General features: G+C 33.9%; 1 protein-coding gene across 1 annotated transcript; it reads right to left on the bottom strand.

The window, feature by feature from the left end:
- Positions 1-1,256: 1,256 nt before the first annotated feature.
- LOC133205132 (uncharacterized) lies at positions 1,257-24,171 on the bottom strand. The gene is made up of 9 exons (XM_061340874.1): positions 23,551-24,171; positions 23,170-23,469; positions 21,488-21,765; positions 20,915-21,200; positions 18,331-18,621; positions 13,396-13,515; positions 9,938-10,147; positions 9,559-9,855; positions 1,257-4,380 (listed from the first exon to the last, which is right to left on the bottom strand). The coding sequence occupies exons 1-9, from the start codon at positions 24,161-24,163 to the stop codon at positions 1,265-1,267; spliced, it is 5,511 nt and encodes a 1,836-aa protein (XP_061196858.1). The 5' UTR covers positions 24,164-24,171; the 3' UTR covers positions 1,257-1,264.
- Between the last annotated feature and the right edge of the window lie 1,636 nt (positions 24,172-25,807).

Raw genomic sequence — 25,807 nt, 5'->3', positions numbered from 1 at the left:
AGCAATACAGGCAAATAGAAATAAATCTAACAGCAAAAATATAGTTTACATACATTTGAAAATATTAAGGATGATTCTTCCTTTTATACAAACACTTAGTAATCATTTGTACATAGACATTGCATAACTGCATTTTAAATAGTGGTCAGCAAATAAAATAACATTATTTGCCAGATGTTACGATAAATCTTAAAACACTTGATAAAAACAATTAAGGTCCATTTCAAGGCAAACATAATACTAGTGCTTGTAGAATTTGTAACCATTATATCAAGTTAAATCAGTTTTAAAAGCCATTGACGTACTCTGCAGCATTTAAACTAATAATTGGTAGATTCCTCTTGTGTTGAACATGACAAAATTGCAGGGAATTTTAATTTTGCCAATTAATACTCCCTGCAATTTTAGAATATTTCTCAGTTCTAGAACCATTTACACAGAGCTAGTATCTTCTGACATTTTTCTTTATCATACGCATCACTCTCTCAAACTCTGGTGCCCGTTGCCTTCTAATATAGTCTAATTTATTCTTACTATACTCACAAACCAGTCGTTTTGTTCTCTCTAGAGCAGTCACACCCTCTCTGTCTAACAAAGATTCATACTCTGCACACCTCACTCTAACGTTTATGTCCGCCCCAGCAGGATCCTCACCTTCTCCACTCTCTCACTGACGTACTCTCTTTCATTAATCAGTGCATGCAGAAATGGTTCCATTTCGTACTACCTCTTTATATAAAAAAAAATTATCGACTGATTAACATCAAGACCCCCACACAAGAGATGTCTCAGTATGCCACAGTCTCCAAATCTGATTATTTGCCACAGAACACCACGAGAATCTATACACCACACTCGCCTTTGTGCCACCACCACATCATCCTTTCTGTCGAGTCTCACATCACCATGGCTTATGTCTAACAGAATTTTATACAATTGTTTGTTTACACTGTTTAACTGATGTGTTTTTACTGCATCTTATATTTGTTTTATAACATTTCCTGGAAGTTAAAATAATGCAATTAGTAATATTGATAGTCTATCATCATCACAGATGGTACAGTCAGCTCCATTTCCAACTAGAATGATAATACCAAGTAAAGAAAATCATTGAATTTCGATATGACTTCATGTAGTAGAGTTCTTAATTCCATGATCATCCATTAGATAGACATTGGCTCCTGCTTCCACCAGGCCATTCATCAGAGTATAGCGTCTTTTCATTAAATCAATCTTTAGTGGTATGTGTTCCATTGTTATCCTTTCAATTGACATCAGCCCCCATCTTTGTTAGTTCTTTAACTATGCTCAAATGTTTACCCTTCCGTGCAGCTATGAGTGGTGTACACCCCTCATTATCCTGTAGATTCACATCAGCCCCCATTTTAATTAGTTCTTGCACAATGCTCAAATGTCCATACCTACATGCAGCTACTAATGGTGTATTTCTCACCATACCTATATGATTGATGTCAGCCCTGACCTTGAAAAGTTCTTGAACAATACCCATATACCCACCAATACAAGCTGCTACAAGTGGTGTATTCCCCATGATATTTTGTAAATTGACCTTAGCCCCCTTCTTTATTAGTTCTTGTACCATGCTTAAATATCCACCCTCACATGCAGTTATCAGTGGTGTATTTCCTTCTTTATTCTGTAGATTGACATCAGCCCCAGCCTTTATTAGGTCTTGTACAATGTTCAAATATCCTCTCTTTAATGCAGTTATCAGTGCTGTATTCTGTTCTTGATTCCGTATATTGACATTAGCCCCTATTTTTATTAATTCTTGCACAATGCTCAAATGTCCTTTCATTAATGCAGTTACCAGTGCTACTTTCCCTTCTTTATCCCGTATATTGACATCAGCCCCTGCCTTTATTAGGTCTTGTACAAAACTCAAATGTCCACCCTCACTTGCAATTATGACTGCAATACGCCCATTTTCACGAGGTAAATTGACATCAGCACCTATTTTTATTAATTCTTGCATAATGTCAAAATGTCCTCTCTCCATTGCAGTTGTCAGTGGTGTATTCCCTTCAATATCCGAAACATTGACGTCAGCCCCAACCTTTAATAGTTCTTGCACAATACTCAGATGTCCTCCATCACACGCAGTTATCAGTGCTGTACGCCCCTTTCCATCCGCTAGATTTACACTAGCCCCCGCCTTAATTAGTTCATGTACAAAGCTCAAATGCCCACTCATTAATGCAGTTACCAGTGCCACTTTCCTTTCTTTATCCTGTATATTGACGTCAGCCCCTGCCTTTATTAGGTCTTGAACAATGCTCAAATCTCCACCCATACATGCAGTTATCAGTGCAATACACCCTTTTTCACTTGGTAGATTGACATCAGCCCCTGTCTTTATTAATTCTTGCATAATGTCAAAATGTCCTCTCTTAAATGCAGTTGTCAATGGTGTATTCCCTTCTGTATCCGAAACATTGACGTCAGCCCCAACCTTTAATAGTTCTTGCACAATACTCAGATGTCCTCCATCACACGCAGTTATCAGTGCTGTACGCCCCTTTCCATCCGCTAGATTTACACTAGCCTCCGCCTTAATTAGTTCATGTACAATATTTAAATGCCCTTCCTCACATGCAGCTAGAAGCGGCGTACATTTCCAACTTGTCTTTAAATTGATTGGTGAATTCAGCAACTTTGTTGTTTCCCAATATTCACGTTGAATTGGGTTTTTAATCGAATCTTTACTCACACACTTCAGTACAATTTTTACAGTTTCAAGATTACCACTGTAACAACTGAGCAGTAGCATATATTTTTCTTCATTTAAGAGAATGTCTTCATAATGAATCCCTCCTTCTAAAAAAACAGCTAAACAGCGTAGGTGCTCGAAATCTCTGTAGAATAGCTCAGATTTGTTCTCACCATGTTTTTCAATTTCACCAACAATGTATTGTAGAATATTATAATGTCCATGTAAGATCACCCATGCTATCACTTTCAGGTTAACTTCATGCATTCTCATCAAATTATGGAAATATCTTTCCAAATTCCTTGAGTGTAATCGTTCATACAGAAATAAAGATTTTATTTCATTGTACGACTTTTCTTCTAACACACCAATGAAAGCCTGACTCACTTTTGGATGCTTTAAAACACCATTTGTAAAGACATCATGCAATTTCATTCTCTCTATGTCTCTGTACAACCTCTCTGCTAACAGTGGGTACTGTTCTTCACTTAACCTTATACACAGATCAAAGGACTCTTCAGTTTCATTACTTTTGGCATCATTCTTGTTACTTCTTTCATCATTCTTATCTGAATGAGTAACAACCTCTCTCTCTTCACTCTTGTACACTTTGTTTGCTTCACTTTTTTGTAGTTTTACTTTGTTAGCAATATAACTACTACTCATATACTGCAGCATTTGTCCCGGGAACTGTTGACCATAATGATATGCACAAATCTCATACACATAGTCATGTATAAATGTATACTCTGTGCCACTCTTTTTTGTGTATATTCCCTCCATTGCTGACAAGGCGTCTACAAATTTGGAAGTACTAATACAAGTCTGCAATTCAAGATTTTTTAACACACTGTTTTTAATGTCGAGAAAAATAGTATTTTCTTGATCTCTTAGAATACCTTCAGAAAGTTTTTCATTCATTATGCATAAAGCTAACGTAGCATAATAAAGTTTATTTTTTCTTTGCATTTCATCAAGTTCAATGATAATACACCGAACTGGATTTGTGAAAAATGTTGAACCGAAATTTCGGAATTTTTCTTCCTTTGAAAACAATTTGCAGAGAAGAGGAAACATAGAAGAAGCCGATGTCAACAAGGAAGGTGACAGTAATTCAGATTTTAAGCCATATTTCTTCATAATCAGTTTCTTATCATTGTCATCTAATACATATTCAGAACTGTGCAACTTAATCACACTTTCATACCACCTAAATGACAGGTTGTAAGATAAGGATTCATTGTACACAGCCTCTCTACATGTCAAGAGAGTTTTACATCTAAATATGGAAGGACTTGCCATTTCATATTTATAATCCGTCAACAAATATGCCAAATAATCTAATTTTGTTCTCTGTAGGCCAAACACGCCTACCACGTCATCAACAATAAAGACCTGTTGGTTATATGTTTCTTCCAATTCTTCCATCTCTATGATTTCTCTGATGTCTTTTATTGGTACGACCTCGTAACCCTCCTTTTGGAGCATGAAGGCAATATGATGAGCCGTGGCAGTTTTCCCTGATCCAGGGCAACCCACAAATGTTACACATCTTTGTTTTCTCACTTTCTTCATCATTTCGTGAAAGCCGTGAGTTTCCTGATAAAGTCTGTCCTCATCCCTCCATTTATCTAACTCCATATCTTGTTCTGAAAGTATAATCAAATTAGCTTAAAAGTATTTATAACTTAGTAACAATAAATATCCTTTAATCCACGTGAATATGTAATGTACACAAATATTTTAAAACAAGCATTCTGAGAGTATTGCATTAGCAATACTAGTCCCCTACCGCCAAGTGTAATCTGGTTCCCGTTAAAAATTGAAAATGCCATAATTCCGTCAAAAATCATTGAAACGGAACGAAATGCAAACTTAATCTATGACTAATCAAGGTAAAGCCTCATACCAAAAATCAGCTAAATATCTGAAAGCATTTAGAAAAAAATTGCGGAAAACCCTTTAAAATTGAAAAGGTCGTAATTCCGCCAAAAATCATTGAAACGAAACAAAATGCAAACTTGATCTGTAACTCATCAAGATACACTCACATACCAAAAATCAGCTCAATATCTGCAAGCGTTTAGAAAAAAAGTGCGGAAAACCAAGTGGGACAGACTAACAGACAGACAGAGGGACAGACAGACAGAAAGACGGACAGACTCAGAGGAAACCTATAGTCAATGCATTAAGACGTCACGAATTGCATCATTTTCCCAAAATCCTGAAAAACCTCTATAAAAACTTCCAATCCTTTACGTTATTTTTCAATATTTCGTTTAAAGCACAACCTCTGATCTAAAATATGCAATTATTCAATGATGACCTTGTCAGCAAATACAATTTATCATTGAGTCCAATGCTGACTGACGTTTTTCATACTAATTGTTAGGCCATTATTTACACACTGAATTGTCGACGGATTTTTCCGTTATTTCCCGATCATGACAAGGAGCACACGGCTGGTGTGACCGGTCGGCAGGGGATGCTCACTCCTCCATGGCACCTGATCCCACCTCTGATGTTTGGAGGTGCGTGTTTGCTCTGCTCCTATTTTGTATTGTTTTAAGGACTTTTGAGCTTGAATACAGTTCGTTATCTCCATATTTTTCATTGATATAATGCTGATAAGTCACGATGAAGTCCTTTCTATACTTAATAAGCAAAATGTTATAATATACCAGGTGTAGTTATCCTTGGCCCACGTCTATTAAAACTTACAGCACAAACAATACATAAACCTGTGACACATAATAAATCCGAGTATTACATCTGGAATTTTTCCTGAGAGCTTTAAACTTGCAAGAGTTACATCAGTCTTTAAAAAGGGAAACAAACTAGATCCAAATAACTATAGACCTATTTCTATTTTACCAACATTATCAAAAACTCTGGAAAAACATGCTGCAAAATATATATACGATCTCTATTCTCAGACTTTGATCTTCTAGTAGAATCTCAATCAGTCTTCAGAGAACTGCACTCTTGCCAAACAGCCCTAACCAAAATTACAGATAAATGGTTAAATGAAATGAACCAAGGGAAAATTGTTGGTACTGTCTTTCTCGACTTCAGTAAGACATCTGACTTAGTAAATCATGAAATTCACCTTAAAAAACTAAAGTATTTTTTTTATTTAAATGAAATAACTTTACAGTGGTTTCGATCATATTTAAGTGAAAGACTTCAAAGTGTCCATTTGTCCAACAAAAATCATTTTATCAGAGTTCCACAGGGGTCTATACTAGGACCTCTTCTGTTTTTAGTTTACATTAGGGAGGGATTCTTCTCATATTTCTTGTATTTAAAAATTAATGAAATTTTCAAAGATTCAGGAAGACATTATCATTAAGTGATGGTATTAATTAAATCTGACCGTTTTATTTTAAAAGCAAGGTTAGGTCAAGGTCATTATCTTTTTCCTTTACCTTAAGAATAAAAAAATACCGTTGCCAATCATGTGATGCATACTTCTATTTCAAAAGATTAATTGTTTTTCTTTTTGCATAAAAAGATATAACCATATAGGGTCTATCAGATGATACTACCAAACTGACATAGATTATTTAACTAAAATAAATATTGGCTAATACGAATTTCTTCTATTTTTCTTAGATTTTTGGGATATATAAGTTATTTTTATATGCTTTGTATATTTAAATTTTTCTTATTTTCACATATCGTAAAATAGTCATATGAAGATACAAATTGATACAAAAACAAAATAGTTTTGACCGATTACTAAGAGAAAAAACACACTTTTTACGGATTTTTGGGTCAAATCAGTACTTAGATCGGAAGCTTTTAAAAGTTAACAAAATTGTAGTTTGTTTGGAAATCATATTTATTTGATATATTTTAAAACTTCAGTCCATTATTATTAATTTTACTTACATTTGAAATTTTCTTTTAGTCTTTGATTGTTTAAAATTTTTTTAACTAAATTCATTGCTCTATAGTAATTTTAGAATCAGAAAAGGAGATATTTTCATACGTCGCTGTTCCGCCAAAAATATAGTCCCTGCTAGATTTCAAACTCATTTTACATTTCTATTTAAAGTTGTACAATTATGATGAGGAAAGAAAAATATGATCTTTCAAATCTCTTACATCTAAATATATAAGACTTATAAGCAAATATACATGAATATTTCATCTAGTTAGAAACCAGACAAGAATCCCTCCTTAAGGATCTTCCACTTTATATTAAAAAATCAAACATAAAGAGCTAGGTTCATTTTATGCATAAAATCGCCCTGTCCTTATATCAATTTTAAATTGACTATCACCCTCTGTCCCATTTCATATTATACAAATATCACATGGCTTCGAGGTTGACATACCAGAATATTGCCCCAAGGTGACAGAAAAGCAGTGAAGTGTTATGTCTTCGGCATCGGGTGACATAACACTCCAGGGCTTTCCTGTCACCGAGGGGCAAATATTCTGGAATAGTCACCCGAGAAGCCATGTGGTATGTGTTATATAACATTTTTAAAATTAAAAAATCTAAAAAATCGTTAAAATTTAGACAAATAATCCAAAAATGCTTTCATGACGTTAAATATTACGCTCCGTCGTTTACGTTTGCTTAGCAACCGACGTCAGAAAATCACGAACCCGAGCTATAATGTGTAGCATTAAAGCACGTGAAGATGATCGGGAGGGTTTAACTGCTTCCGTCGGGTATATAACTGTTTCCAGCGTGTGATATAACTGTTTCCGGTGTGATTCAGCATTCTTCAGGGTTTAAAGTGAAATTTATTACATGTGTGACATAATAGGAAAACATTAAAAAATGTTATATATCAAAATAAAGTAGAGACTTACTGCTCTCATTTCCTGTGACAAAATTCCTTTTTGAGAATCCAGGTATTGGAAAACAGGATTTGTGAAAATGCAATGTTCTTGAATTTTGTAGAAAACAGGCGTATTTGACTATCTTCAGTAAAGAATTAAAATATGAGCACAGCCAATTAAAATATGTACTATGAGCTCCAGAAACAGGTCTTTTATTGTGTAAACACATATTTTGGATCAGAGGTTGTGCTCTACATGAAATATTGAAAAAATACTTCAACTTTGGGCCATTTTTAAAGGAATTCACAGGATATTTTTAAAAAATGACGCATTTCATGTCGTCATGATTCATTGACTAGAGAGAAAATTACGTCATGTTCAATAGATGCGTGGTCACCATTGGTCCAAGCGATAAATACTGCATTGTCAACCAAAACTGAGCAGTTCCGATTTTTCAGAAATTCACATGGCCAAAAAAGGCCCTTAGTGGCCCTTGCTCTTTATTTGCCGATGATGCCACTCTTCATGTTTCCGGCAAAGATTCCCAAACTATTGTAAATGCATTTTCAATGGATATTGCGTGTATGGAAAAATGATGTTCTCAGAATCAAATGGTACTTAATGTTACAAAAACCAAATGCATATTAATTGGTACACATCAGGAGAGATCGAGGTTTTCAGATGATGATTTTTTATGCATATCGAATCAGAAACTAGACAAGGTACATGTGAAAAAATCCTTGGAGTATATTTAGATAATTCTTTACAGTACGATGTACACATTCACCATGTCTGTAAATCACTGTCGCGTAAAATTTCTGCCCTCCGTAGAATTAATTAAACTAGTATCTTCCAATTCAAACACGCCAGCCGTTTTATAAAGCAAGTATCATGCCTAGTTTATACATACGTGCTGTAAGGTATATTTTAGATGCTCCCCCAGTGCGCCCACAAGTCCTCTTTTTGATGAACTTGATTGGCTAACTGTCTAAGAACAACTTACTGTAAATAATTGTTTTATTATTTAAATTCATTTTTAAATCTTGCCTTAGTGATTTAAATAGCATGTTTCAATTTCAAAGTAACCGATACAATTTTCGATCAGAATCCAACGTTGACTTGTTTGAAACAGTTCATAAATGTTAACTTTTTTTTTTTTTTTTTTTTTTAAAAGTCCATCTAGTACTCCGCTGTAAAGGCGATCAAAAAAATTTAAAATTTTAATCTCGATTTGTAAAAAGTTTGATTGTAACTGACCCAGTAGCTCTAGATGGTGTTAAAATTGTGGAAAGCTTATGCACAATAGACTTCAACAGACAAGGACAGAGAACTAGTCCGGTGAGTGACCCAGGTGACCTCTAAATGGTTTGTGTTTCGTTTTCACTGCTGATTGCATTAGTATGAATCCGATCGCTCTCTCTATACATACAAATACATTTCAGAATACATACAACTTTCCTTGCTGTATTGATATGCAAACAGAAACATAAAAGAGTTTGATTTCAAATTGCACTTAAAAGGCAGTAGATTTTGTTATTAACAAAACATGGGGAGCGTATTAATTGTAGGTTTTTGTTTTTATACTTAATTTGACTATGGAATATTATGTCTACGTTATCAAAAAAATAGGGTACTCGCGGGTGTGATCTTTCAACAGGGGATGCTTATTTCTCCTGGACACCTGGTCCTGACTCTAGAATTTCCAGGGACCCACGTCTTATGCCCTTCTTACAGATTGTTTCTAGATTTTTTTTTGAACGATTATTGTTAGTTATCTCCACCTTTTTGCATTAATGAGTTATTAGAATAGAAAATTTTAACATTTAATACTGAATGCACAAGGGTGTAAAGAAAATGTTAGAAGATATGTAACTAAAAGGTTCAATTTTTTCCCCGGAATTCACTGATGCCTTTTAACACAGGGGTACTAAAATAAAAGGATTTATAATACATTGAACTATTCAGTAACTATCAATTGGCTTTAGATTAGAAGGAAAAACATTGTCTTATGATAAGTAATCCCTTACCTTTACTGATGTGTCCTTTTCGAAAAACAAACTCATCACAGACAAGATAATCCACATTCAAAGAATGAAGACGTTCTAAAATATCTTGAGCATGTGACAGTAGCGCATTGGTATACTCTTCTTTTATTGACAGTAAAACCACAAAGCTTTTATCAGGTTGTAATCCACTGATGAAAACATCCGCTTCAGGACAATTAACCATTTTTGCAACTGTGTCTCGTATAAAATAGATATCCTCCTTAGAATAATCTTTAAAATTGCCAGATATGTGAAACTTGACAGTTGTAAACCCATTTTCTGCAAAGACAATTGCAATAGTTTCTCATATTCATATATCAAGTTTATCAATACTTAAAAGACAAAAATACAGAAATAATACCTGGTTGTCTTTCATAGAAACACAGCGCCCCGCAAGCTTGAGCATAATCGTAACATTTGTCATAGAGTTCGAGGCACCCGATCTTTCGTAACAGGTATTGTACCAGAATGACATCGCGTATACTAAACAATCCTTCCTGTATCAGAATTCCTAAGACTTCCCTCAAGGAATTACATGCAGATACAGAGTCTTCAATTATCGCATCTTGATCTGGATAAATAAAGTACTTGTGAGCTTTCTAAATTATAAAACGCATACTTTATTTAATTGCTTTCAAATATCACATTCTTCCATCATTCTGTCATATGTAACCAACACTTATATGTATATAAATAACATACTCATTCTAGGCAATATAAAAATTATAACAAATAAACTGAACTTTAGAGAATTTGAAGATAACAAACAGTTATCAATCTTAATAAACCAGTAAACAAAATGAATTGTGAACAGGGCAGAGAGCATGGACGCAGAAAATAAGGCACCTAGGAGGAGTAAGCATCCCTGTACTCTGCAGTCAAATCCAGTACAAAAACGATGACCTTACAAATGGTATCTGATATTTCAGATAAAATATGATCTGCCGATAGGTTGTATTTACAAACAAGATCATTATAACGGCCATAGAATTGGCAAAAAGCTGATTATAAAGGGGCTGTTGAAATCCTTGTTACATCAACTTATTTATCAGTAACTGGACTCGTTTGAAAATTGATTATGCTCAGAACATGCTCTTTTGTGTCTAATCAGTTGGGAAATATAAACACCATGGGTACAAATTACACCCCGTTATTAACAGGCCTATTTTTGTATTCACATGAAGCTGAATTTATTCAAAATCTAATACATGAGAAGAAGAAAACACTTGCTGTGGCCTTCAACTCAACCTTTAGATGCATCGACGACGTATCATCAAATAGTAATAGTTATTTCCATTCATATGTCATCACGATATATCCCAGTAAGCTTGAAATAAAAGATACCACAGAGTCTGACACATATGTTTCATATTTGGATATTTTACTAGAAAATTTTACTAGGTTAATTGTAACCTAACAACAAAGCGTTATGACAAACGCAATGACCTCAACTTCTCGATCTTCAACTTCCCTCAACTATGCAGCAATATACCCTTATCACCTGCACACGGGGTTTATATCCTTCAGTTGATTCAATACGCAAGAGGATGCTAAAAATTTTTCAAAAACAAGGTAAGTTATTGACAATCAAGTTCATGGAACAGAAATATCAACAGTCTCGTTTAAAGTCATCATTTTGTAAGTTATATGGTCGATATAATGACCTTGTCAGCAAATACAATCTATCATTAAGTCAAATGCTGACTGATGATTTCATACTAATTGTGTGAGGCCTTTTTTTACACACTGAATTGTCGACGGCTTTTTCCGTTATTTCCGATCATGACAAGAAGTACACGGCGGACGTGACCGTTCTGCAGGAAATACTCACTCCTCCATGGCACCTGATCCAACCTCTGATGTTTTAGAGGTATTTTTGCTCTATTCCTGATTTGTATTATTTGAATGGACTTTTGAGCTTGAATACTGTTCGTTATCTCCATGTCTTTCATGCAGGTGACGTTGGGATATTACTATTTAAATAAGGAAAGTTGTCCATGGGAAAAGTAATAATTGTCTAGTTGAAGGCCACAGCATCAGTTTTTTTTTTATCTTCTTCTTAGAAGTTTTTCTGAACAAAATAAATTCTGCTTCTAGAAATATAACAAACTGCCCATGGGTCACATTGCATGCCTGAGCAAATTGTCTTAAAAAAAAGAAAAACCAGTTCAGAATTGAAAGGTTTATGGGAGCGTTTTGAACAAATTTGATTATACGGTAAATGTATTCCTTTGACAAATCCTGGCTTCAGAATATTTTTTTACGATTTTGGAAGATTTAAAAAAAAAAAGATTTAAAAAGATTTAATTTCACTTACACAAATTCTTAATACCCCCCCCCCCCCCCCCCAATGGCGTGTTCCTTCATTTTTGATTGAAAACGGCATTGTGGTTCTTGAGAAGAAGTCAAAAATGTGACGCCAACAAATACGACAACGACAGATAACGAAGAAATTTTGATCAAATATGAAGCTCATTTGAGCCTTTGGCCGAGTTAAGCTAAAAATAGGCCGGCTAATGAAGGTGCACGATTATTGCCAATCGGAATTCCAACAAATTGATGTTAGACCTAGTCCCCAAAGAGTATTAAGAAATTGTCATTGAGGAACTCCAGCATATCTTTTTAATATAAATTTCAGAGTAATTTTGTAGATGGCCGATCACGAGATATGAAACTTTGCGAGTTCCATTTTTATTGAGAAAGCAGTTGTCTATAATGTCAAAAAGCCTGCTTTTTAAAGCGTATTACGCACTATTAGTTTCACTATCTCCTAATTCAACACTAAGACCATGCAATCCTTTCACCTGATAGATTTTATCCGGTCGCTGCTGCGTGTAGTACATTTACTAGTATAGCTTACACTGTTCTCTTGTTTATTTTATTTCTTTGAACATGATTTGTGTTTATTTCACTCTGTTATGCATTGAACTATGCAATTTATATGGAATATCTTTGGTAACTTTTTCCCTAACGTGGGAGAGGCATACAGAAATCATTTTGTCGCTTCCAAATATATCACAATGACAATGAAGGAGACTCCGTTCAGGTAAAGTTCGTGAAGAGGGTACACTGAAACGTGAACGAAGCTAGCTGAGGCTTATATTGGAGCTGGAGAAGGACTATTTTGAGACGACAATATGGGGGACAAAAATGACAGTCTTCCTTTTACGAATCGTATTCAGCTTCAATTAATTGTGAGGAATGATTGTATAAAGAAAACTCACATGTTTTGATTCTTTTGATGTTTGAGAAGATTTTAGAATTTTAAATTCAACAAATTTCTTTTGATTTTTCTTAGAATCCATATTTTATTTACACCACTTCTTGAATATGTAGTCGCACGATACGTCTGAATTTTGTCTTTCACAACAGTGAATATTTTGGTGAAGAATAATGATAGTGGCTTGGTTGAACATTTTACAAGATCCTGCAATAAATCTTTGTAAGGATTTTTTGAAGTTTTACCCGGTAACTCAAACTCACTGCCATTGACTGGGATATTAAAAGAACTAATAAAAACACGACAAAACAGAGAATGTCTTTATATACTCTAATTTCTTACTCAATATGTCACCATTTTAAAAACTTCCCGTCTTCTAGATTGCATTGAAATTCTGTTAGTTTTTTTTTAAAATACTCTGAAGACAGAAAAACAAATAGGAAAACAAATAATCATAATTAACATTGTTGTAAGGAGAAAATAGTTTTTGTTCAAAAATATCCCAGACACATTTAGCAGTAATGTATCAAGGTACAACATTTACATTTATGGTCCTTTAAAATATTTAGTTGTAGCAATAAAAATAAACAAAATCTTACCAATCAGTAAATGTTTGAACCTTTCAAGCTCATTTTGTGGAAATGAGTTTTCAAGATCGTCTCTTAGACTGGCAAATGGTATTTTTGAGCCTCTTTTTCGATAAAAATCCATTTGCTTATCTACAAATTAAAAAAAAAATAATTCAATTACAAGCCGTAAAACGTCACTTTAGTTTCTTCGATCTAATATTTTATATTACTTACACAGGCAAAAATGGCTTACATAAATTTTACATGAAATTCTCATGAATTTCATGTGAATTCTTTGCATGAGAAAAAGACGAAAAACAAGACTTGTGAAATTTATATGAAAACTTCAAGCCATTTTGACACAAATTTCTTATGAAATTTACATGAAGAGCATATTGTATAAATATCGAGCATAAAAAACTTCACATGAAAGTTCTAAAAAAAAAATTATGTGAATATCATACAAACTCATTCACATGATATTCGCATGAAAAAATATTTATATAATTTTTACATGATTTTCACGTAATTTTCAAATAAAATAATAATCACATGAATATCATGTAAGCCACTTTTCACTGTGTACTATGTGCCTTTAGTTCATGATCCTCATTTTGGATTTTCTTTTCTGTAATATATATTTAATTAGCCATATCATTTCCGTGAATTTATATATTAATAATAAGCAATAGATATAATCACATCTGTCTTTCGTAAAAAAAAGATTTGTTGAAACAAGTTGATGAAACAAGAATATCAGCAGTCTCGTTTAAAGTCATCATTTCGTAAGTTTTATTGTCGATACAATGACCTTGTCAGAAAATACAATTTATCATTGAGTCCAATGCTGACTGACGTTTTTCATACTAATTGTTAGACCATTATTTACACACTGAATTGACGACAGATTTTTCCGTTTTTTCCCGGTCATGACGAGGAGCACACGGCGGGTTTGACCGGTCGGCAGGGGATGCTGACTCCTCCATGGCACTTGATCCCACCTCCGACGTTTTGGAGGTCCGTGTTTGCTCTGCACCTATTTTGTAATGTTTAATGGACTTTTAAGCATGAATGCTGTTCGCTATCTCCATATATTTCACCGATGCAGTAATGTATTTGAGTATGTATTTGCACTCAAATTTTAATTTCAAACCATTGATATACTAGTAATGTTAGATTTGTTAAATGTCAGTATTATAATGTTTTCTAAATTTCAAATAATTCTAGAAATGAATTTGCATCATGTTTATTCAGTGCTTTTTATTATTTCAGCTTGGCTTTAATTGATTGTTTAATATCATAGACAACTGCATGCTTCTTTAAAAAAAAAAAGGAAAACCTAATTACATTCCTTGCTATTGATTATCTGCAAAGATATTTGGCTAAGAACATTCTCATTCTACTCACAAGAAAACTGAGGTTAAAAAGATACTTGAGCTTAAATATCTATGTCATAAAACTCACCAAATGACACAACAGAGTCGAGTCTTAAACATCTTTTAAATATTTAGATGCTTTATTGGAAAAGGGCATTGATGGCAAAATTACAACCAACCTTTTTTGATAAACATGATGACGTCAACATTTTTTCATCAATGTATACTGCTTATGGGGTTTTTGTCAGCCTGGTGATTCGATATGCAAGATCATGCTTTACATACGATTAATTTTTCGAGGTGACGTAAGTCAGTTTCGTAAGCTGCTGACAAGCTTCAATGGCGCCCCCTCTGATCACTACCATTCGAAATTTCTTACCGTAGAAAGCAAGGATCAAATCAAAGATAGGTTGCTAATATGTAAACAATAGCACTTGCAAGATTGATTGGAAATATTAAAACGTTAATTTTCATCAGTTCACTAAGAAATATAGTCCTCTGTTTATACATGCATTAAAATCAGAATTTGGTTACAAAACAAAATTAAGATTGAAAATTTATTCAATGTGATTTTCAAGCAATAAGTAGTGTTTTCATGGATTAACAAATACTAAATACAAGTTCCTGAGTGGGAATAAGATATAAAGTATCCCTACGGTCCGAACAATTTTAGCGAGGGTAAAACGTAAACAAATGGCTTCGACAGAGATCGTAACCTATACGTCGATCGCAGGCAAGGGAGAGAACGAATCGTGGAACAAAACCAGCTGAAAGAAGCGTTCTGCTTACTTTGAAATATGCAGTTAAATGAATTCGGGGATCAACATAGTCGCTATTGAGCTCAGAACTTTACCGCGAATTATCACAAAAGCGAAGTTTAACATTTTCACCCCCTTTGTTTTGTAAATCATGTTAAAAAATCTGTTAAGAACACGTGGTAATATTGTCATTATTTTATAAATCTATAGATCTGTTCAGTGCTATTATTGTTGAAATAGGTGAATAACAGCTGGACGCTTGCACCTATTTCGCTGCTATGGACCATTTCATCGAATACTCTATCGGAACTCCTCTAGAGTTTACGCTTCTGCAAGACGCAAGGTAACAAGTCTGCAAGACAACAAGACGCAAAACAGCTGGACCTATATCGAAGTCATACCAAAGATGTTGATGAATTTCGACTATTTTTATTGTCAAATGATTAGTTCATGCTGTGAATACAGGCATATATTTTAGAACTATTAACTGTCTTTGGCGATCAAACATGTGAAGAAAGGCTGATTGCTTGATAAAGTCGCTCAGTCGGCATGCAGTATTAGGTTTACTAGTTTTCATAATATAGTAATTAATTTAATATTCTTTGTTTTCGTTTTATTAATAAATGCACATTCACAAAAGAGAAATATTAAGGAATTTGAAAATGAACTTTGGAGTGAATGTTAGAAGTTTGTTACTTTGATAAAGCTCTGCATGAAAATATGGAGAGATGAGAAGAAAAAAAATGTTTTGATCTTAAGCGTAAATACCTGTATTATGTAAAACCTGTATTATGTAAATAAACTATACAAGAAATTAAGTAACTTTGATAAATCTAAGTCTATCAGTTGAAAACTTTAGATTGACAATGTACGTATAATATTGTTTTCCAGGTAGACATGTATATGCCTTGCGATTGGAAAATATCAAATAATTATTTTTTTTTAATATAACTTTTTGTCTCTTTATGTATTCTTAGGATATAAATTGATTTAAGGTACTTGCATATACATTAACATGCATTCAATTTTTTTAAAGTTTAAATAATAATTAATGTGCACTAAGAAGTCTCCAGAGAATTTAAAACGTGTCCCTAAATTTCTCTGAAGGAGAAGTGATGTCTTCCTAAATTTTGGGTCTAGGTTTGTAGCAATTAAAACAGAATGCTGCGTTTCAAACGTAGTCAGTGGCATTTCCATAATGTTTAAAATTGTTTTTACATGTTTATAAGTTTTTTTTGTCCCCTCGTCACATTTATGAAAAGTATTTTGATAGTTGTATCCGTAATTTCCCTTCGATCTTGAAAACCTTACTGCTATAGATTTTGAATTACTGGACTAAATCTATTACTAAAATCATTGATCCCCTAATCCACTGTCAATTTGATGTCAGATTTTAGAATGCTGTATGAATGCCTTTCTTTAAATATAACATTTTCCTACACGGATGCTTCGGACAAGCGATAACTGAGGAATTGGATTTGGGGTAATTTAAAGTGAAAGAATTAAAATCAGTGTGGAAATTCAAATTTTGCTTTAAAAAAATAGTATGAATGAAAACAATTGTTTGAATTCCATTTTTGCACTTCATTGGTATTACACATTTTAACAAGCACAATAAATGTATTTGGAGAAAATGACATTGGAGATAGTTTCTAGTAAATGCACAAAAGGGCTATTTATAATTATCGTGGGATTGATTTGGTTTTGAAAGCATATACATGTAATAAAGCAAAATTTTAGGAAAAAGGGAACTATAGTCACATTTTGATATGATTGTAATGAAATACGGAGAGTTAGTTCTAAAATTTTGTACATTTTTGTGCTCAGAAAGATGTGTGACTTTATGTGACACACACATATGTGACTTTATTTATCTGAATAAAATAAATTATTCCAATTTAGTTGAAAAAAATGTCTAAATGGGCCTGCTTTTGGCCAAAAAAATCAAAGAGAGTTTTCTTGTATTAAATGCTAGCTGTATCAGTGATTAATTTTAAAGACATATGACACATGGTCTCCCCCCTCCTTTTTTGTTACACATTCATATGGCAAAGATTATTTTGTTAATATTGTCACATTTGTTTAAAAATAACTAGTTCATTTTTTTTAAAAGATCAAATAAATTACAAAATGCATTTGTCGTATTGCTCACTTTCTGCTTTCCAATGGTTTTCATTGGGGGTTCTCTTGATGTAAGGTTATGTATATATGCCAGTTAACTTGGGGATAGATTTCACATTTTATTGGAAGATGTCACCTCGATTCTGTACTTTGATTAAACAAGGCAAGCAATTGACAGATAAGTTTAATATTCCTTAACTGCCTCAGATTGTCGCCGCGTGGCGCAGTGGTAAGAGCGTTTGCTCTAGAGTCGCAGAGTAAGGAGTTGATCCTTACGTTGCGGATTCAATCCCACTGTGGGACATGGAGATCGGTCCTTCAGATGAGACCGTATAAACCGAGGTCCCGTGTCACAGTAGCTGCTGACCCGAAAAAGGGCCCTCACTGATCAATAGCCCTGGGTGCCGAGTATAGGTCAACCTTTGCAGCTCTTCACCGGCAAGTGGTGGCGTCTCCATATGAGTGAAAAATTCTCGAAAGAGAATTAAACAACAAACAAACTGCCTCAGATTTGCAAAAGAGCATAATCATTTGAATTAATTTGCATTTCTTTCTATCATTAATGCTTTCACGGAAAATTCAGTTGAAACTGTTTAAGTAAATCTGGAGAAGTGAAAATGGGAAATGTTTGCACATTTATATAGATAAAAGTAATGATGGTTAGTAATGTTAAGTACAGACACAAAATATAATCTGTGTAAACGATATACCATATATGACTTCGCTAATTTCCCCGATGAAATTGGTCACTCTAATTTGAAATCGTTGACCCTGCTTTTTGTTAAATCCATGAACAATCAGAACTGGGTGCGGTAAGGAAACAGTAGATCCTGTGTACGTGGAATCGTGAATATCTGTTGGTTGAAAATCATCCTCTATGGTTTGCTGAACTCTCCATTCTGCTTTCAGGGCTCCGGGAAATGATTCAATTGTAACCTCACAGATTATTCTGTCAGTTTCGATATCTTTTTCATAACTACTGATCAGAACTTTCGGCGTGCCTGTAACAATTCGGGATTTCGAATTTTAACTTCATTCAATGTCTTTTAAAGTTTTGGGAACCAAAAACACAACAGATAACTTTAAAATGACATGGTTAGTGATTTTTAAATCACTGACAATCTCAGTTTTATTAAATCAAAAGTACACTACTTATTTTAAAAGCAAAGTCCTTAATTTTCTCTAAGATAGCCTAAATCGATGTGATTAAGTTAATTTTAGTGTTACTAATATTGTATTCGTTTTGTTTGTATGGGTTTTGGTCATAAAGTAGTTCCATACTTTTTTGATTAGTCATATTATCAAAGAAGTATTATTAGGTAGTGTAAATACAAGTTTGTTTAAATTATGACCTCTAGGGGTAATATAGAAGTATCCTCAGGTAATGCAGATTCAAGTTTGTTCAAACCCTTGGGGTTGAGCGCAGACACAACATGAGGCTAAAGTTTAAACATTTTCTTCTCAAGAACAGCTCAGTCATCATTTGTAATATTAATATTGAAGTATCTTCAGGTAGTGTAGATTCAAGTTTCTTCAAATCATGATCCCGGGGATTAGGCGGGGCCACAACAGAGGTTCAAAGTTTTCAAAAGGAATATAAAGGAATAGTCTTTAAAAATCTTCTTCTCAAGAACAAGTAACAATTATTAGTCATTTTAATACAGATGCAACCTTAGGTATTATAGAATCAAATTTATTTTAATTATGACCCCCAGGGGTAAGGGAGGGCACAACGGAGGGTTTTTGTTTTACATAGACATATAAAGGAATCATCTTGAAAAAATCTGCTCAAGTACAGCAAAGCCATGATTAGTCATATTATTAAAGAAGCATCCTCAGGTAGTAAAGATTCAAATTTGTTCAAATTTCGAGTGGGTAGGGTGGGGCCACAATGAGCGATAGAAAAAAAAATCTTTTAATTTCTTCTGCTCAAACAGCTAAGCCATGATAAGTAATATTGATATGGAAGCATTCTGAGGTGGTGTAAATTCAAGTTTGCCCCCCCCCCCCGTAAACTTTTCAATACTGAACTGATTTCTGTTTTTCCTTGCAAATGTGCTCAGGTGAGCAATGTGGCACATGGGCTTTTTTTTTTTACTGTATGTTCTATCGCAGTTAAACTGTCCGTAGATGTTTTTTTCTTTGCATGAACTATGATATTATTATACATTCTTACATATATTTGATTCAATAAATATATCAATTTTCATTCAATTTTATTAACCGTCACGGTAGCTCAGTCGGCAGAACGCTTGCTCCGTGATCGGAAGGTCGTGTGTTTGTATCATGGCCGCGACTGACTTAAGTCGATAAATAACAGGTTGCATTTGTTCTTTCGCCAAGCGCTCGGAACTTTGAAGTGAAAGTTGAGGCTCTTTCAGATGAGACCTTGAAAACAAAGGACCCGTGTCACGGTAGGCGTTGGCACGATAAATAACCCTTACTGCTTAATGGCCCCGAAAGCCAAGTAAAGGTCTAAATTTGAAGCCCTTCACCAGTATATGGTTACGTCTCTATATGAGTGAAAAATTCTCGAATGGGACGTACAACAACAATAACAATCTTATCAACCAATCAATCAATTTGAATAAAAATCAAATTAATCTTATTTTAATTTTTCTTTTCAACTTAAAATTGGTAAATATTTTGTACAAGGGTTGCTTACCAAAATAAATTGGTTTACTGCGCATAGACCCGACAGCATTTGATACACAGCACTGATAATCTCAAGCGTCGTTAAAATTCACTTTGCGTATTACAAGTGAAGGATTGGCAATGCTTCCTCCAACATATTTTCCACCACTACCTGAAATGTCTATGCTCTTTTTATCTTTCGTCCAAACAACATGTGTTACGTCTGGGGAATCGTCCGAAAGGAAAATTTTGCAAGAAAATATAACGCTCCGATTCGAAAAATCAGTTTTAGGACGTGTGTACACAGAAGGAGGGTCTGTAATGGAAGACATAAACTATCAGCTTATTTGAAAACAAGTTTGTTTTCAAATACAATGCCTCAAATAGTGCAGGCTTTGGTTCAGATTATGATAAAGTTCTGTAAACTTAATGTTTTGCCAAGGAATCATATTGCGGATAATGAAACAGACAAAGGGATGCTAAAAAAGATGTATTGCTGTATATCTTTTCAAATGTTTTTATTAAAAGTTCAGAAGGTTAAAATAATTTTAAAGTTAAAACGGACATTCTTTAAAGTCAAAAAATATACAATTTTCATCTGTTTAAAATCATACAAACTGCATCACAATTTTCAAGGTTTGAACTTGATTATATACGCACCACCAACTAATTTCAGCAGAACAGCATTACTAATAGATTTCCCAATTCCATTCGTAACTTCTAGTTGATAATACATTTTGTCAGCATCAGATGCCTTTGTTATTACTAAAATAGGTTTCTCTGGATCCAAACTGCTTCCAAAATATCGGGCGTCATCGATATCAATGGTCATAAAATTATCAGGAGCTAGATCTTTGCTTTTTTGCCAAATTGCTTTTTCCGGAGAAGGACAAGACTCAATGATAGAATCAACTGTGATTTGATCACCAAATGTAGCAGTCAGTATCTGACAAATTTCAACAGTCAGATCTTTGCCAATTTTTTACAGATGGGGCAGCTAGAAAAAATATGTGGTAAAATTTATGAGATGGCAAGTTGTGCTTTTTTCATTTTCATCTCTTGAGATAACTACTTCATAAAATCTGTACCTTTTTAAATAAAAAGTCAGATATCTACTAATGGCAAAAAAATCTTCAATTCAAACCTTACTTTGACATAAATAATGTAATTGCTCTTTTCCTTTAATAGTTAATATATAAACATGAAAGTATTAAATAGTACAAGTATATTTACAATACCTAGAGATATGACCTTTGAAACTGATCCTACAGCATTGAAAACTTCACATGTGTATTCACCGCTGTCGTTCTCTGATGGAGAAAGAATTTTCAGATATCTGTCTGTAACACCACCCCCTTCATACTTATTTGTATTCGTCGTAAAACGTTTTCCATCTTTGCTCCATTCAACTTTCTGTAAACTAGGAACTACCTTTTCAGCATCACAGTTATAAAAGATGGTAACGCTGTCTATTCCTGAAGTTGCCTGGATTATCTGTAGATTTGGTAGATCTATAGAATAATGTTTTTACCATTTACTAAAGCATATTTTTATCACATTTATTAGAAATGATTTGCCAAATACAAAGATAACAGATTTCAGTTTCCAAAAATATTCCTATGGAATAGCAAGCAGGCAAATTATGAGAAAGACTCCAATGTCTGTATAGTCCAAACAAATAGACCAAACGGGTCCAAAGCTCATTAGATGTTTTGTGGTAAAGAATATTAATTCTAATATTTTTGAATTATGATTTGGTGGAAAGGATATTAATTTGATGAAATGTTTGAAAATAAAGTGAATGGGCATTGAATGATTCATTTACATTCTGATTGTACACGCAAGTACTCTGAAGTTGACATTGAAAAGATGCTTGAGTTTCTGATTGACAATATCTATGTGGTTTTTGTAGACCAGGTCATTTGCGCCACGATATTAGCAGACCTTTTTTGTATTCATATGACGCAGAATTTGTCCAAATTCTTGTACGTGAAAAGAAGAAAACACTTGCTGTGGCCTTCAACTCGACATTTAGATATATCGACGACGTATTGTCAATTAACAATGGTTATTTCCATTCTTATGTCAATACGATATATCCTGGTGAGCTTGAGATAAAAGATACCACAGATTCTGACACATCTGGTTCACATTTGGATATTTTACTTGAAAAAGACGTTAATGGTAATCTAACAACCAAGCTTTATGATAAACGTGATGACTTTAACTTTTCAATCGTCAACTTCCCTTACTTATGCAGCAATATACCTTCATCACCTGCATACGGGGTATATATCTCTCAGTTGATTCGATACGCAAGAGCATGTTCTACGTATGTACAATTTCTAAAACGAGGTAAATTATTGGCAAACAAGTTGATGTAACAAGAATATCAGCTGTCTCGTTTGAAGTCATCATTTCTTAAGTTCTATGGTCGAAACAATGACCTTGTCAGCTAATACATTTTATCATTAAGTCAAATGCTGACTGACTTTTTCATACTAATTGTTAGACCATTATTTACACACTGAATTGTCGACGGATTTTCCCGTTATTTCCCGAACATGACAAGGAGCACACGGCGGATGTGACCGGTGGGCAGGGGATGCTCACTCCTCCATGGCACCTGATCCCATCTCTGATGCTTGGAGGTTCGTGTTTGCTCTGCTCCTATTTTGTATTGTTTGATGGACTTACTGAGCTTGAATACTGTTAGTTATCTCCTTATATTTCATTAATTTATTTCATAACGTCAAAACTTAACATCATCATATCTTTTATGCTAAAAGGAAAGGATGTGAAATGCTTATGTCCTAATCACTCTGTTCTGCTTGGCATTACTTAAAATTGTTTCATTTGTTTGTTTGATGAAACAGGAAAAGTATATAGGATGAGTAAAGTTATGTGTTATGTACCTCCTATAGCTTCTAGGAAGATTGAGTTAATAAGGACTTTAAAATGTCTTCTGTCTATTTCTCGTGATATCACAGCCTGATATTCACCCTGGTCTTCTTTTTTAACCCTTTGTATTACAAGTATTCTACTGGTACTCCCATTGTACTTCTCTTTACTTATGTCAATGGCCTTTGTTGTGTCCCCTCTCTCTTTCACCCATTTAACTGGCCAGTTATCGGTGTGAAGCCAATTTTCCGTCTCAACTTCAAAGCACGCCTTTTCCCCACATAGAATTTTGCTATTTCCATTTATTTTTATCACTGAAATATCTTAACGAAATTTTAAAAAAAAAATAATATTGTTAAATTTAGACAATACAACATGAATAATGTAAACCTTACCAATATTTTGTGAGTGCTTCCACATAATCATCATTCCTTCTAAAAATACTTTGTATTTTTCCATATCTTTACAACCAAAATCAGATTTTTCAATTTTTGCAAGTTTCTCCTCATAGTTAACTTTATATCCAAGTGAGGTCACAAACTTCTGAGCTCTCTGAATATTTCCTTTAAGATCATTCCAGCGTGACACGAACATGCCATCAGGAACCTCTGATGATTCTATATGCGCAAACGTATCGTTTCTGAATATTCTAAAACACTCAATGTCATCTCCAATTTTTGTAGCACCACTATCCGGTGTCTTCCCCCATCCTTTTGTGGGTTTTAAGTTTGGACAGAGATTTCGTATCAGTGTATAAAGTAACGAAACATCAAATTGATCATAGACAGGAAGCTGTGGCGGGGAAAGCCTACAAAGTCTTAGCTGATCCAACCTCAGTCTGTGTCTCCCAGTTGTCAGTTCTGAACATGAATTGATGGCGTTGTAGAGATCAACTGGTTTGATTTGACTTTCAAAAACATCCTTCAACACCAGTTTTATCTCGTCCATACAGACTATTCCAAGTTTTACAAAATTTTGTTGATCCTTTGACAAAAGTTTAGAGGCCATACTTATCTTCTATTGATATTGAGTGGTTCTTGCATATTTATCATGTAAATAACTGTGTGCCTGAAAATTTGATAAAAATATCAAACATTTACAAACATGATACATTATCAACGTGTTAAATGTAAGCACATAAGTACATATGGCAATTGAATGACTATTCTACTTAATAAGTTAAATGGTTCAAATGTGCGATTTTTCTACACTTTATACAATCATTCCTCACAATAAATTAAAAACTAGGCTTTTGGATATCATAGGGAACTGCTTTTACAATAAAAATGCAAGTCGGAATTTTTCCTATCTTGTGATTGGTCATCAACAAAAATTACTTTGTGAAAAATAACTCTGATTCTACACACAAGAACTCTGAAGATGATATTAAAAAGATGCTGGAGTTCCTCATTGACAACATTTAGGTAGTCTTCGTAAAAACTGTTGGAATTTCCGATGGGAACTAATTGTGCTCCTTTACTAACTGACCCATTTTTATATTCTTATGAAGCAGAATTTAATAAAAAACTTTAACATGAGAAGAAGAAAACACTTAATGACCTCGACGTTTAGATATATTCACCCCTTTGTTTGACTGACTATAGAAAACAAGGACCAACTTACAACTAAATTGTATGACAAACAAGATGACTTAAACTTTTCCATCGTTAACTTTCCTAATTTATGAGTAATATCCCACTTTCACCTGCATATGGTGTTCATAACTCCCAACTTGTTTAAAACTCGAGAGAATTCATTGATTATGCTCAATTTTTAAGCCGAGGTTCGCTATTGACAGATAAGTTGATGTTACAAGGATTTCAACCACCTCACTTAGGCATTTCGTAGATTCTATGGTCGTTATAATGACCTTGTTAGTAAATATAACCTATCATTGGGTCATATTTTGGCTGACATTTTTCATACCAATTGTTAGGCCTTTGTTTGACTACGAAATGTTCCGTCTACCTGATCAATACATAGAGCTCATGGTGGGTGTGAATGGTTGACAGCGATGCTTACTCCTCCTAGGCACCTGATTCAACTTCTAGAATTTCCAGGGGCCCGTGTTTTATCCTCTTCACATTTTTGTATTTTTTATAGTTTTGTTGGTCCTTATCGTCAATAGTCAGTAAATATCAAAATTTGAAACAGATGTTGTCTGTGGTGTCTTTAATTTAATTCGAGTTCAGTGGGATATATCAAATTGACATATAAATGCCAACGCATGTGTTATTTGATAAAATGTAGTGATCTAATCTAAAGTCGAGTTTAAAGCCACAGCGATCTTTTTTTTCTTATACAAAGGTTTTGCGATTTTTGGTGCGGTGGTTCTTACTTGTGTCATGAAGTTCCGTTCATTACTTTCTCATCACTCACTAACGTACTAGTATTCAGAGGGGGGCAGAGCACCCGCCCCTTTTGAAACACAATATTAAGTAAAGAGTATAAATAAAGATTAAGAATGGACAAAACCAGATAACGAGAGAGAGAGAGAGAGAGAGAGAGAGAGAGACTAAATCGATGCGAATAATAATTACAATCCAATCAAATTATTATTCACAGAATTACAAGTATTTTACTATTAGACTTTTAGGTCAGAAATAACTTCTGAATAAATACTAGTACTTACTGAATTCTCGGACACGGTTA

Source organism: Saccostrea echinata, unplaced genomic scaffold (assembly GCF_033153115.1).
Source record: "Saccostrea echinata isolate AGI-Se365-2 ecotype Australia unplaced genomic scaffold, CSIRO_AGI_Sech_v1 ptg000054l, whole genome shotgun sequence".
NCBI classification, from domain to species: domain Eukaryota; kingdom Metazoa; phylum Mollusca; class Bivalvia; order Ostreida; family Ostreidae; genus Saccostrea; species Saccostrea echinata.
Note: the sequence above shows the minus strand (reverse complement) of the source record. Positions and strands in the feature narration are given on the sequence as shown.

What these genes read in the sequence shown, in the direction of transcription:
- LOC133205132 (XM_061340874.1), bottom strand. Translation starts at nt 24,163, where the DNA reads ATGGCCTCTAAACTTTTGTCAAAGGATCAACAAAATTTTGTAAAACTT. An exon ending in AATTAGCGAAGTCATATATG is followed by an intron (nt 13,516 to 18,330) that starts GTATATCGTTTA and finishes TTTAATTTGTAG; the next exon opens with ATAAGCAAATGGATTTTTAT. An exon ending in TTTCTATGAAAGACAACCAG is followed by an intron (nt 9,856 to 9,937) that starts GTATTATTTCTG and finishes TTGTCTTTGCAG; the next exon opens with AAAATGGGTTTACAACTGTC.